This window comes from Pelodiscus sinensis, chromosome 8, assembly GCF_049634645.1.
Source record: "Pelodiscus sinensis isolate JC-2024 chromosome 8, ASM4963464v1, whole genome shotgun sequence".
Taxonomy (NCBI): domain Eukaryota; kingdom Metazoa; phylum Chordata; order Testudines; family Trionychidae; genus Pelodiscus; species Pelodiscus sinensis.
This window is the reverse complement of record NC_134718.1, coordinates 62,702,853-62,718,234: the sequence shown is the minus strand read 5'-3', so window position 1 is coordinate 62,718,234 and position 15,382 is coordinate 62,702,853. Positions and strand designations below refer to the sequence as shown.

At 44.6% G+C, this 15,382-nt stretch overlaps 1 protein-coding gene across 11 annotated transcripts in view; it reads left to right on the top strand.

Moving 5' to 3' along the window:
• The window catches only part of ATRNL1 (attractin like 1), a 1,022,331-nt gene that overhangs the window by 428,120 nt on the left and 578,829 nt on the right, over positions 1-15,382 (top strand). For all 11 annotated transcript variants that reach the window (XR_012905693.1, XR_012905692.1, XM_075935407.1 and 8 more), the window contains one exon: positions 9,050-9,102. Coding sequence is in view for 9 of the 11 variants with exons in the window: in XM_075935407.1 (XP_075791522.1) it covers positions 9,050-9,102 (53 nt within the window). In the remaining 2 variants the exon portion in view is untranslated. The remainder of the gene's footprint in view (positions 1-9,049; positions 9,103-15,382) is intronic.

Sequence of the window (15,382 nt, the reverse complement as noted above, 5' to 3'; positions counted from 1 at the left end):
AATTGGGGGAAAACGTATTTGTTTAGTTTGGAAAGAGGAAGACTAAGAAGGAACATAACAGTTTTGAAGCACATAAAAAAGAGGAGGGAGAGAGTTTGTTTTCATTAACCTCTTAAGGATAAGGCAAGAAACAATGGCCTTAAGCTGCCGCAAGGGTGGTTTAGGTTGGACCCCAGGAAAAACTTCCTAATTGCGAAGATGGTTAAACTCCAGTAAATTGCCTAGGGAGGCTGTGGAATCTCCATTAATGGAGTTTTTAAAGAACAAATTGGACAAAATCCTGTTAGGATTGGTCTAGATAATAGTCCTGCCATGCATTATGATTCTACTGTTAAGGTTACCCAACACTTCCCCTGGGAAAGACCTGGTTTTCAGTTGCTTATTATGTTGTCAGACTTAGATACATTTTCTCTGCCAGATATCTGCTTCAGGCTAATTTTTTGGGGGAAAATTTGTGTCTAAATGGTTCAGCCATTTACAAAAATGGGGCCAGGGAAAATACATTGAATTGATCATAGTAAAAAATTGAGACTTTTTTCTTTGAATAGCTCTAAAAACTTGCCATTTGACAGACAGTGGCCTTTGTGTCAGGGATTTGCTTTATGCCATCCCCACAAAAATCTTCACAGATTTGGGAATAATATAAGTTTTAGAAAAATATTTCTCATGCACAGTGGAAACTCCTTTGATATTTAGCAGCTGAAATCTTGAAGATTCCATCCAAAATGAGCATATTTGAGCCTCTCACAGCTCTAGTTCTGACCAGACTGCACTTGAGTGGCATTTGTTTGCCCCATTCTCTTGCACATCTGACTTAAGTGAGCATGCACCAACACAGAGCTCTAACAGTTAAGCTGGTTTCACTTGGAACAGAGGGAGTCTGTCATTGTCACATTCTCTGTGACTCTCCTGCTGGCACAGAAGCAGTATAGAGAAGGAAGCTGTTTGATTTCAGTGCAGAATGGACTAAAGTCAGAGCCAGGGGAGGGAAAAAGAATAGATATGGATAAGGAGCTTGGTGTGCTGAGCCGAGAAACTGTGACTGGATATTGGGGTGGGGGGGGGTAGTCTGCTACTGGTTGAGGAAAGAGACTAGAACTGTGAGCTGGGACAGAGGAGGCCAAAACTGGATAGGCAAAAATACGGGGTTAGGAGTTAGTGAGGGAAATGGAGGAGAGTAGTAAGAATCAGTTGGCTAGCTCTGAGATTAGAAGATGTGGAGAAGTGAGCAGATTGTCTGGACAAGGAGACTGGGACTAACAACTAGTGTGGTGGAGAATGGGTTGGAGGGAAGGATAAACATTTGACAAGAAGGAGGGATGTGAGGGAACACCAGGGAATAGCTAGGCATAGACTGCAATAGATAGCCATCTGGGATAAGGAGCTGGGAAGAGACATTGGGTGAATAGCTGTGAGATTAGAAGGTTCCACACAAGGAGACTGTCACTGGATGTAGGCGGGCAGAGAGACTGAGACTTGAGGGGAGGGGAGTATGGGATTCAGATAGTGAGCCCAAAAGGGAGAGTAGGCCTGGTTGGGCAAAGAGAGATTGGCACTAGGAAGAGAAACTTGAGTAGCAGAGATCAGGACTGTGTGGACAAGGTGCCAGAGTAAGAAAGAAAAGGGCCAGGGACAGGTTGGAGGAGCTGGTACAGAAGGGATTAATCTAGGGGACAGAGACAGAAGAATCAGTGCCCACTAGAACATACTTTCCTCTGGAGTCTGGAATCTAGAATCCTAAATCTCATCATTTCCCTGCTCTCAGCAATTAAAAGTGAAATCAATTGGCAAACTGTGTGTCTCATCTCCTTTTTGTGTGATGAGACTCACGTAGAAGGAATGATGCTTTACTGTTGCTGTCAGTTGCTATGTTAGTTCAAGTGGCAGAGGTCTATGCAGTGGCAAAGGTCTGATGGACTGTTTGGATGTCAGTGTGATGAAACTTTTGCAACAAATGGGGCAGCGTCTCTATAGACAAACAAGGGGCTGAATCAGGGTTGTACAATAAAGCTTAATTCTGGTATTTCCTATTTGTGAGTGCTAGATTTTGCCACATTTAAATATTTTTACCATTGTTTTTGTGTGTAATACAATATGCATGCACTTAATAAGTGATGAGGTTACTGAGACAATGAACAGAAAACTAGCACTCATAATAACTTTGGAGTGCTGTGTCTTGCATAATACTTTCACTGGAGTGCTAATTTTAGGACTCTTTTAGCTATATAGAATGAGACATTTGCCATTATACTGTAATTTGCAACAGTTCTTTCAGGGTGATGGGTGCTATTTTCTTCTTCTTTAGTACACAGATAAGCTGTTTGAAAAGTATAATAGACAAACAAACAAAACTATGAAAAGCAGCATTAATACCATGGGAAAATCAAGTTATGTCGTAAATGTCATTGATGCTTATTTTCTTCTATCATATTGTAACAAAGACTTGCTGGTACTTTCCCCCATTTTTGAATAAAAATGAGAACAATAACTATCAAATATTACATTGGAGAACCATTAAAGGAGATCAACAGCAAAACAGATATGAGTAAATTAAAACTTAAATTGTTTTTCTCTTAGGAGGTAAGCTGGTGTAATTAGAGTATACTCTGGATTCAGCAAATTGCTAGATGATATGACATCTAAGTTAAGCAGTTTTTCAATATTTCTCATAAATAAAATAAATATAATGCAACATTCTATTGCAGCTGAAGTTTCTTGGAGAGCACAAAGAGATGAAAAATAATAATAAACCCCCCCAATAACTGACTGATTCCACACCTTCCCTTAGGGGAAAAACATCTTTAGAAATTAATACATAATGATAACTTTTCTCTTAGTTTTCTGAACCATCCTATAAAATGTATGAAAATTATAACTCTTCTAAAAGAATTCTGTGGCATAGTTCATAAAACCAAGAGAGAGGTTATAATTTTCTATTATGTAGGTTTTTAGAGTAATTTCTTATAATCTTTGTTCATTTCATCACTGAAATTCTGTAGGATATTTCATAAGTTATAAAGCTGAAGGGAGCAATTTATTTTATAAATAGGACAGGGATATTTTTCAACTTTCTGGCATTGATATGCCTTGTCATCTACACAATATCTACTGCCGCATCTTATTTAGCATTAAAAGTAACTACCTCAAGAAATTACTTGATAAAAACCTAGTGGCAACAAGCTTTGATTATGAGGAACTGCTTTAGAGACAGCTAGGGAATCCTAGGTTTTGCTTCATGTTTTTTCTCATTTCGTTGTTATTGTATTTATTATAACAATTTTCTCAGTGCTCCAAAAATGGTTTTGCCTCGAAACACAAACAAAAATATAGTTCCTGCCCCACAAAAGTTCACAATTGAACTGCAACATAAGTGAAAGTAATAAACACGGGGGGGGGGGAGGGAGAGTGACAGTAATAAGAGATCATGGTTATCTAGGAAGGCAAGAACACATCTAGGCTATGTCTAGACTGCAAGCCGCTTTCGAAAGTATCTTTCAAAAGAGCCTCTTTCGAAAGAGCGCGTCTAGACTACAATACGCGGATCGGAAAATCGATCCGCTTTTTCGAAAAAGAGCGTCCTGACTGCTGGACGCTCTTTCGAAATTCAAAGCCACCCGGAACTGCTTCTGCCAGGGCATGGGGGCAGCATTTCCTTCCGGGTGCTGCTGCCTGCCTGCCCTTTGCAGAGACGCGGCGTGGTTAAAGGGACACTCCTGAACACCCGTTGCTCTGCTCCTGCAGCTGCCTTTGCTGTCCCTCGAGGAGGTAAGCAAGGCATTGCAGTGCTGGTTTGGAGTGCTCAGCTTGCTGGGACACCCCAGCAGCTTTTTTCTCTGGAGGTTTTTCTGTATGAGACCCATTTTTGTGGCATGGAGCCAGAGCTGCCCCTGGGCAGGCGATGGCCCCACACCATCATACTGCAACTGTTGCTGCATCTGCATGACACAGTCATGAGGCTACTTCCCCAGCTGGACCCAGACCAGAGGTACGAAGGGCTCCTCCGTCAAGCAGCCGCACTGCCCTTGCCTCCAAACTTCTTTGTGGACAGGCGTGTTTGGAGGTTTGACACCAGCTCTGACTGGTGGGACCGGCTCGTGATGGAGATCTGGGATGACTAAGAGTGGCTACGCAACTTCAGGATGCGAAAGACCACTTTCCAGGAGCTGTGTACCTGGCTCGCCCCTGCTCTGCAACGGCAAGACACCCACCTGCGGCCTGCTATCCCCCTGGAAAAGAGGGTCGCCATTGCCCTCTGGAAGCTGGCAACCCCCGACAGCTACCACTCCGTGGGACACCAATTTGGAGTGGGCAGGTCTACCGTTGGATCCATCCTGATGGAGGTAAGTCATTGTCTGGGGACAGTCACAGTTTGGGGTGGGGGGAAGGGAGACTGTCAGGAAGGGCCAAGTGGAGTGGGAGTGGGAGGGAGCTCCTCCACTCACCCTGAATTGTTGGGGGGGGGGTTCTGAGGAGGGGATTCCCAGGGTGTTTGAGAGGGAAGGTGGGCGGTGGGTTCTCCTCCTAAGAGATAAGGCACCCCTTCTAACATTTTGTTGTCTGTCTCGTTCTGCAGGTGGTGAGGGCCATCAATTCGGAGCTGCTCACCAGGCTCATCTGTCTACAAGATCTGGACAGCGTCATGGCCGGCTTTGCTGCCCTTGGCTTCCCGAATTGTGGAGGAGCGCTCAATGGGACACACATTCCAATCCGTGCACCGCCCCATCGAGCAGCTCAATTCATCAACAGAAAGGGCTACTTTTCTATGGTCCTCCAGGCCCTGGTCGACCATCGTGGCCAGTTTTCGAACATTTGTGTTGGGTGGTCAGGGCGGGCACACGATGCCCGCATCTTCAGGAACTCGTACCTCTACCGGAGGCTTCAGGCAGGAACATTTTTCCCACATCACGAGTTTGCGGTTGGGGATGTGCACATGCCGGTGTGCATAGTGGCTGATGCTGCCTACCCCCTGATGCCGTGGCTGATGAAGCCCTACACCGGCCACCTGGATGCGAGCAAGGAGCAGTTTAATGCTCACCTTAACCGGGCTCGCAACCAGGTGGAATGTGCATTTGGACGTTTAAAAGGCAGATTCCGGTGCTTGCTCACACGCCTAGACATGGGGGAGAGCAACATCCCTGAGGTGGTGGCCGCGTGTTGCGTTCTCCATAACCTGGTGGAGAGGAAAGGGGAGGCCTTCCTACCAGGGTGGGGTAGCGGTGCTGATGGCCAGGAGAGGCACTTTGCCCAGCCCTTGACTGCTGCCATCCGCCAGGCTCACCGGTCTGCTGTTGGCATACGGGAGGCCCTACAGGAGCAATTCTCAAGTGGAGGCCACTGACTGTACTGAGGGGCTTCTGCCTGGGTACTGGGCCCTGGCCCAATAGAAGCTTCCCTCCACAACCCATCTCCTGACCCTGTTTGGAGAAATCATTAACACCAGGGTTTGTTGCAAAATAATATGTTCTGTTTAATTTTTTTTAAATATCTCTCAAAAAATAGTATACGTGTTGCAAACATAAAAAAACTTTTTTTTTCATTTTTGATGTTGACAAAACTATTTACAATAAACATTTTGTTGAACCCTTTCTTTGTGCTTTAACTGGGGTGATAGGGGTGCTTGAAACCTGGAGGGGGGAAGGGGACTTGAAACCTGGAGGGGGGAAGGGGACTTGAAACCTGGAGGGGGGAAGGGGACTTGAAACCTGGAGGGGGGAAGGGGATCAGGTTGCACGGTGCTTGCCTGATTTCCCTCTCCTGCCTGGGCCTCGTGTTCGGGGTGCTCCATGGCCACGGGATCGGGTGGTGCACCTGTCAGTTGGCTGGCTGGGGTGCTCTTGGGACGTGGAGGCCTGGGGGAGAGGAGGGCCAGGGGGAGAGAGGAGCTGGGGAACTGGGGGGGCTGGGGGAGAGGGAGGTCCAAGGGGGGAAAGGGATGCTGTTGTGGAAGGGGGGTTTGGTGGGGTGGGGTCATGGGGTCCTGGAGGAGCAGGACCAGGCACAGGAGCAGGCAAGCCGCAGACCTCCCTGAGAGTGGCAGTCAGGAACGTGCGCTGCAGGACCAGCTCCTCCATCAGCCGGCCACGCCAGCGATCCTCTGCCTCCGCCCTCTCTCTGAGGATGGAGTTAGCTCCTGCACGGCCTCCACGTGCTGCCTGAGGATGTCCGCATAGACACGCCTGTGTCTGCGGCTCCCATGTCCCCGAGATGGAGATGGAGATGGAGGTGGGGCTGGGGTGCTGCGGCCCTCTTGCATGGCTGGTCCGGCTGTGGAGGAAAAGAAGAAGACACAATCAGTCCTAAAAAACTGGACTCTGTAGCACTTAAAATACTAACAGGATGGTTTATTAGGGGATGAGCTTTCGTGGGCCAGATCCACTTCCTCAGATCAGAGTAACACGGCTACATTTCTATCACAATCAGTCATGTGTGCAACAGCTGTCCAAAAGGGCATGCCCTCTCCTTGAGACAGGGGAATCAGACATTCTGAAGGTAACACTGTGTGTGACCTGGGCATCAGCCTGAGCATGACAGGTTTCCCTTGTGCATCACACACCTACCTCTCCCCCCCCCCCGGGTGTTACACAACCTCACTGTACTCACCTGCTGCTTCCTCTCCTGCGCCAGATGACACCTGGGAGGCCTCTGGGGTCTGGGTGACTGGCTCCAGGGTGAGGGTTGCCGTCTCCTCACTGTCCTCCTCCTCTGGCACCATGTCCCCGTCTCCAGACTGCTCTGGGTCCTGCTCGGGAGCGTCCACCACGGGGTCTGCCAATCCTGACTGGACGAACTGCCGTGGTGTGCGTGCTTCACCACTGCCACCCAGGATCTGGTCCAGCTCGGTGTAGTAAGGGCAGTAGTAGGGGGCTGCCCCAGAACGGGAGCTCTCCTCCCTGGCCTTGACGTACCCCTGGCGCAGCTCTTTTACTTTGGAGCGCACCTGGTCCTGGGTGCGGGGGTAGTGGCCCTTCTGGGCCAGGGCTTCTGCCATGCGGCCATAAATGTCGGCATTTCGCCGCCGGCTTTTGAGGGCCTGTAAGGCCTCCTCCTCTCCCCAGAGCTCCAGAAGGCTCTTGAGCTCTGGGCCAGACCAGGATGGTGCCCGGCGTTTGGAGCCCTTGGCTGGGTCCCCAGAAGGATCTGTGGAAGGGCCAGGATGGTCTTGGGGCTGGGACATGCTGCACCAAAGTAGCCGTGTGCTCTGGCTCCTTCTCTGCAACAAGTGGCTGTGAGGGTGCCTGTCCCTTTAAGAAATGGCTGCAGACAGGAACCACAGACCTGCAAGCCATGCCCCAGAATGTCCACCAGGGCTTCTTCCTGGAGGCCAATATTTTCGAAAAAAAGGCCTCCCCCCGTCCACACTCACTTACTTTCGATGGATCTCCGTCGAAAAAGGCGTTCTTCCTTGTAGAATTAGGTTTACCGCCGTCGAAAGAAAAGCCACATTCTTTCGATTTAATTTCGAAAGAACGCGGCTTGAGTCTGGACGCAGGTGAAGTTTTTTCGAAAAAAGGCTACTTTTTTCGAAAAAACCCCTGAGTCTGGACACAGCCCTAGACTGCTCTGTTCCTCTTCTCTGTCCCGCTACTTTTCAGAGACAAGATGGCAGAAGTGATTTTCAAGGGAGTATTTGAATGAGATAAGGAAGGTAACTTAGAGGACAGGTTTGGGGAAGGGCATTCTATGTACAGTGGGTCAAGTGAGAGGAAACAAAAACGGTATGGAGACTGGTGGAACTGTGGTGGAAGGAGCACTGTTATTTTTAGGTGCTTAAGGGCTAAGCGGAGCATAAATGGCATTAGAGTCGTTCAACAGAATTGAATTGGAAGTTTTTCACGGTTGTATTACTCTTGGATATTGGTTCCTGGGGTTCAGTATAGTTCAGGGGGCTTCACCACAAAGGTAAACTCAGTTTGATGGGAAGTAGTTGATGAGTGGCAAGTAGCAGGTAAAACTGTGGCTTTTTCCCCGGTGTTACATGCTGCTGTGTTGGTTAGCAAAGGTAGCTGGATACACAAAGGAGATGCTGCAGCCCATAAAGTAAAGGGTGCCTTCACCAGCCAGGTAGGAGAGGCATGCATGGAATGTAAGTACTTTCGCCTCACTCCCTGATAGTCTGGGGAATGGGATGGAAAGCAAGCTGAATCCCAGAGCACACGGCTGCTGCTCCCTGTATCCTCCCAAAATGGTGTACTTTCATAAAACAGGGGGATGAAAATTGTTCTCTTACCCTACTCAGCATAAGAGGATCTTGGGCAGGAGTGTTTATCACTGCTCCTAGGCTGTAGCCTAACACCATACTGTAGTTTCTATATTTTTTAAAAAGTCTGATTCTCAAGATTTATTTGAATTATGACTTACACACATCTGAGCAAATGTTAATTAGTACATTAGCAGTTAAATAAACATAAAAGTAAGACTAAGAATACTAATAATTTTTTTTGAACAATCTCATTCCTTTTTTGCCTCCTACATCTCTACAGTACATGTAACAATACACAAAATGGCCACTCCCCACATTGTTGCCATGCTAAGAAGTGAATTTTGGAGAACATGAAAGGGAAGTGATGACAGTTGTAATTTATAGCAGATAGAACAAACAGGATATGAATTTTGAAAGACACCATACCATACTCTTTATTTTGCCTCTGCTGCTGTTTATTTAAAATTTGATTGTTTTTGTTTTTTAATCTATTTGGTTGAAGCTGTGGATGTTAACAAGGAATAACTGTATAGTGTATTTCTGCTGTAGAATATGTTTACTAAGGAAATACACAAAACAAAATGAACCATGGAGAAATTTTGAACTTTTAGGACTCTCATCTAAACCTCTTCCTATATACATTCCAGATCTCAAATTTCCCGTGAACTTAATAATAAGGTATAGCAAAAACAGTGCTGTTGTATTTCCTTGTAACTATCTTACATTAACATTTAACTTATAAGTTAAAACTCTAATACATTGAAACTGCTGGAAAAATGTTCACTCTAAAATTGTATTAAAATTATAAAGTGTGCTTAATAGTAATTCAGTTCATTTTTATTTCTGCAGTTGTGACTCTGAAAATCGGTACCTCGGAAATCCACTCAGGGGAACATGTTACTGTGAGTACTTAAGTGTTTCATTTTCCCAAATCTTACAAGTTGAGCAATATATACACACAATATAGTGACTTTAATTCCACCATAGAACAAATTAGACAGAATGCTGGGTGCATATTTATTGTTGATGTATAAATGAAATGTCCATTCAGGCCTCTCAATTGATTCATAAATCACTATAAAATAACAAAAACCAGGGAAGCTCTCTAAAAATTGCAACTGAAACTGAACAGATTGACACCTGCTTCCTTAGGCGAAGGCCTGAACGCTCAGCTGAGCCCTTGCATCATGTTCTGTACATCAACCTGCAAGGCTCAATCAGAGCAAAGAGGGAATTTGGTTATATTGTAGCTTTGAAGCCACAACGTGTGAGAGGAAAGTCGAGAGGGACAGCACTCTATAGCAAGATCTCTTGTGAGGCAATATGTAAAAACATAGTAATGGCTGTACAGGTTTTATCTAGCCCAAGACCCTACCTTTTGACAGTGGTCAGTGCTTGTTGCTTCAAAGGGCATGAACAGAACAGGGCAATTATCAAGTCATCCATCCACTTACGGTTGCATCCCTGCCTATGCTGGCTAATAGCCAGTAATAAGCCTATCCTCCCTGAATTTATCTATTTTTTTAATTTCACTTACTTTTGACCCAGGCAATGAGTTCCACAGCTGAACTGTGTATTACCTGTAGAAGTATTTTCTTGTGTTTGTTGTAAATCTGTTGCCTATTAATTTCACTTAGTGATGCCTGTTTCTTGTATTATATAAAGGAGTAAATAACACTGCCTATTCACTTTTCAAAGAGCCTCAGTCTTTTTAATCTCTTGCCATATGGAAGTGATTTCATACCCTGAATAATTTTTGTTGCCCTTTTCTGTACTTTTTCTAATTTTGAGTATTATGTATTTATATAGTGACATTATGGTATTTTGTGTTGTTATTTATCAGTTTCCTCATGATTCCCACTGCAAATTAAGCAGATGTTTTTAGAGCACTACACACAATGTCTCCAAGACCTTTCATCAGTAGTATTAGCTAATTTAGAGCCCCTCATTTTATATGTAAAATTAGGATTGTTTCTGATGCACGATATTTTGCTGAATTTGTCTGCCAGTTTATTGCCCAGTCACCCAGTTTTGTTGTAAGATCTCTTTCTAACTCTTCTCACTCAGCTTTAGAATTACTTTCTTGAATTTTTGCTACCTCGCTGTTCACCTTTTTGTTGTTGTTCAGGTCATTTATGAATCTGCTTAACTGTAAAGACCCCAAAATAGGTCCTTTGGGGATCCTGCTGCTTATCACTTTTCCATTGTGAAAATGGATTATTTATTCCTACCCTTTGTTTCCTATCTTTTAATCAACTACTGATCAATGAGAGGACCTTCCCTCTTATCCTCTGACTGCTTATTTTGTAGAAGAGCCTTTGATGTGGAACTTTGACAAAAGCTTTTTGATAGTCCAAGTATACTACTACTGTATCACTCTGTCCACATCCTTATTGATACCCTCACAATATTTGAATGGATTTGTGAGACATGATTTCTCTTTAAAAAAGTCAGGTTGACTCTTCTCCAGCTTATGTTCACATATGTGTCTGATAATTGGGTTTTTTACTATAATTTCAACTAATCTACCAGGAACTGAAGTTAGGCTTACATGCTTTTAATTGCCAGAATTGCCTCCACGGCCTTTTTAAAAAAAAAAAAATTGGCATTATTGTAGCTATTTGCCAATAATTTAGCATAGATGATGAAATAAGCAATGGACTGCATATTAAAGTTACTACCTCTGTAATTAAAAATGGCTCAAGTGTGGGAATCTTCCCTTACATCCTCTGCTGTGAAAACTGCTGTGAAGAATATATTTAGCTTCTCTACAATGGTCTTGTCTTCCTTGAATATTTCTTGATTGTCTACTGCCCCACTGATTGGAAGATATTTTGCTTCTGATACACTTAAAATGCTATTTTATTAGCCGTTCTTCAAAATAATTTTTGACCTCCATAATTATACTTTCACAATTGACTTGCCAGGATTTAGGTTCCTTTCTATCTTCTTCACTAGATTTGATTTCCAGTTTCTAAGAGATGTCTTTTTGCCTCAATTGTAACTTTTCCCCTGTGCAGAAATAGCTTTGTTGGAGCTTCTAGGTTTTACCACAATATCAATATTAAATTATAATAAAGAGGTGCAACTATGGGAAGATGCCATGGTTTCTCTCTCAAGACTTCTGTACATACCTGCATAACATCAGACAGAATATGTTTGCAAGTTTTATTATTTTCCCCCCAGCCATGCATACAAATGAGTCTTCTATCTCTGAATATGATGCTAAGAACAGTTACTGTATTTCTAAAGTGTCTTTTATTTTTAAACTTTTTTTTAAAGAAATTGGAGGCTGTGCATAAAAATTTTACTGCAGAACATTTTAGTCATAGGTCACCATATAAATGTGGTTTCTTTATTTAATAATTTAATGTTGTGATTTAGCTGGCCTGCCCTTGATATGGTACTTTGTGCAAAATAAAATAACAAGGCATACTATTATACAGATATAGTTCTTAGAATATATTGGGGACAACTTTTAATTTCAGAAGGAAGAGAAAGGTACTAAGGGAGAAGCTGTTCTAGAGTTGATTTAGACAAATAGGGAGGAACTGGTTAAGAATTTGAAAATGGAAGGCAGAGTAGGTAAAAGTGATCATAAAATGGTAGAGTTCACGGTTCTAAGGAATTGTAGAAGAGAAACTGTACAATAAAGATAATGTATTTCAAGAAGGTAGACTTTAGCAAATTCGGGGAGTTGGCAGATCCCATGGGAAGCAAGTTTAAGGGGAAAAACAGTTTAAGAGTTGGCAGTTTTTTTGAGACATTATTAAGGGCGCATTACACAGGAAAGATAAGAAGTCCATCAAGAGATTACCCTGTCTTAACCAAGAAATCTTCAATGATCTGAACTAAAAAATGAGTCCAACCAAAAGTGGAAACTAGATCAGATTACAAAGGATAAATTTAAACTAATAATACAATTATATAAGGACAAAATTAGAAGGCCAGGGCACAAAACTAAATTAGAGATATAAAGAGTAACAAGAGAACACTTTACAAATGCATTAGAAACAAGAGGAAAACCAAGGACAAGGTAGGCCTGTTACTTAATTTGGCGTGGGGGCAATAATGTGGCAATAGCAGAAGTACTAAATGACTTCTCTGTTTCAGTTTTCACCAGAAGGCTAGTAAGGATTAGGTAACTAATATAGTGAATGCCAGTAAAAATAAGGTAGGCCCAGAGGGTAAAATAGGTAAAGAACAAGTTAAAAGGTACTAAGACAAGTCTTCAAGATGCCATGACCTTTTGAAGTACATCCTAAAAAACTCAAGGATCTGACTGAGGAGGTGTTTGAGACATTAGTAATTATTTTTGGCAAGTCCTGGATGATGGGAGAGATTCCAGAGGACCAGAAAAGAGCAATATATGTTGTGCCATGGCTAGTGCATAGTGGGTAAGTGGTAGATGTGATATATGTGGACTTTAATAAAGCTTTTGATATTGTTTCATATGACCTACTGTTAAGTTAGGAAAATGCAACCTAGATGGAGATACTATAAGGTGGGTGCATACCAGTTGAAAAATAGTTCCCAGAGAGCAGTTTTCGTAGTTCACAGTTCACAGTCAAGTTGAAAGGGCATATACTTCAAGGGATCAGTTCTGGGTCTAGTTCAGATCAATATCTTCACCAGTGATTTAGATAATGGCAGAGTTATATTAAGTTTTCAGATGATACTAACCTGGGAGCAGTTCAAAGTTCTTTGAAGAATAGAACTAAATTCAAAATGATCTGGACAAATGTTCTGGCATACAATCAGGACAAATGCAAAGTTATTTCAAGCTAAATATGAGTTATTAGTATATCACTGTTGTAAAAGCAAATATAGTTCTGGGATGTTCTGGGAGTGTTATAAGCAAGACATGAGAAGTAATTCTTCTGTGTCCAGTTGTAGGTGCTACATTTTATGAAAGATGTGGACAAATTGGAGGAAGTCCAGAGAAAAGCAACAAAAATGATGGAAGAAAACTTGACTATGTAGGAAGATTGAAAAAAATATGTTTCGTTTGGAGAAGTCTGAGAGAGGACATAAGATTTTTGAAGTACATGAAAAGGTTGTTACAAAGAGGAGGAAGAAAAATTGTTCTCTTTTACCTCTTAGGTTAGAACAGTGGTCTCCAACCTTTGGAGGTTGCCGGGTGCCAGGGGGCATGGCCGTTCGCCTGCCAGGCGCCACAGGGCGGGGCCCCCCCACATCCGCGCGCCCGGGGGCGGAGCGGGGCCCCCCCATATCTGCGCCCCCGGGACCGGGACCACCTTCAAGGGCTGCGTGCCCGGGGCCGGTGTCCCCCCCCTCCCAAGCGCCGCGCGCCCGGGGCCGGCGCCCCATCCTCCAAGCGCCGTGCGCCCAGGGCCGGAGTCCTCCCTCCCCCAAGTTCCGCGTGCCCGGGGCCAGCGCCTCCTCCACGCGCCCAGAGCACGGGCGGCCAATTCGCGGCGCTCCCGGGGCCAGCGCTCACTGTGTGCCATGCGCCCGGGGCTGGCTCCGGCACTGTGCATGCGCCACGTGCCCAAGGCCAGGCCAGCCCCGAGCACTTGGCGGGGACCACTGGGGGACAGCACTTGGGGGCCCCGTGTTGGGGACCACTGGGTTAGAACAAGCAGAAATGGGCATAAACTGCAGAACTGAAGGTTTATGCTGGACATTAGGAAAAACTTCTTAACTGTCAGGGTGGTTAAGCACTGGAACAAATTGCCCAGGGAGGTAGTGGAATCTCCATCATTGGAGATTTTTAAGTTAGACTGATAGCTGTCATAGATGGTCTAGACCAGGGTTTCCCAACCTGGGGTACGCGTACCCTCAGGGGGTACGAGAATCTTATCAAGTGGGTATGGGGAATATTTGGTAAATAACTAGATTATCCTAATTGAAATATTCAAAAAGTAGTAGTGTTAGTGAAAAAACTTGTGGATTCTAGAGTCTAGAATTTATTTCCTTTCGTATTGAATACGGGGTATGGGAAGGTTACTAAAAGCCAAGGGAATACGGGGACTGTAAAAGGTTGGGAGCCCCTGGTTTAGACCAAGGGTGGGTAATAATTTTTGGTAAGCAATCATGGGCTGCATTTTTCTATTATATTAATGGAGATTCTCGGAAGGAGTTTGTGTGCTAGAGGGAGTTCTGGACAGGAGATTGGGGTATAAGAGGAAATGCGGGGTCTGGAAAGGAGTTTGGGTGCAGAAGGAGGTTGTGACTTGGGGCAGGAGATAGGGTGTGGGAGTGGGTAAAGGGTCTGGCAGGGAGGGGAGATTGGGGCATAAAGCAGGTGCAGTCTCTGGCAGGAAAGTGTCTGCCTGCCACGCCTCACGTGTCACTTAACGTGTCCAACTGCTGAGGCAAGCAGCTTCCGGCCAATGGGAGCTGTGAAGTTGATACTGAGGGTGACAGCAATGCATGGAGTTCCAGTGTCCTCCCTCCCCCGAGGGGGTGTGCAGAGACACGCTTGCCTCAACAGCCAGCTGCTTTGAACGGTGAGTGGGGCTGAGGCAGGCAAGGTCATGGGCGGCTGGATTCAAATGTTTGGTAGGCCAGATCAGGTACATGCACCATGTAATTCCATGAATGCAGGGGACTAGACTAGATGACCTCTTGAGGTTCCTACCGAGTTTGTGATTCTGTGGTTTACAACAGCTGAACGCAGTTCTGACGGTATAGTTTTTTGGGCAGATTATTAGGTGTAGAAACTGTTTCCTTCTGTTAAAGAAAGTCATATTTCTTACTGGAAAGCTGAAGTTCAAGTGTAAGTTCTCTCTGTGGAGGTTAATTTTCAAATATCTGGTTTCTGAGTACTTTTTAGTATAGGTAACAGTTTTCCTATTATAGAGCTAATTGAAAATACATAGTAAAACTATGTGCTGTAGTATTCTAAATCAAATAAAAGCAACTGCAAAATGTAATAAAGGTTGTACCTCCCTTAATTGGGACTCTCTGGTCTGGACCACAGATGTTCCTGGACCACGGAGCCCAGGTCTGGCTATGGAGCAGGAGCATGGCAGAGGGAGCTCATCCAGAAGTCCTGTTTCCTGTAGGGAGGGTTGGGCTGGGTGATGCAGCACGGAATTCTGGACCCAGTGGCTGAATAGTATCACTGAGCTGACCCCAGCTCTAGAGCTCCAGTTCTGGCCCCAGAGGTAACCAGGCAGCTCTGGCCCTGGCCTTGGAGCTCCAGCCATGGCAATG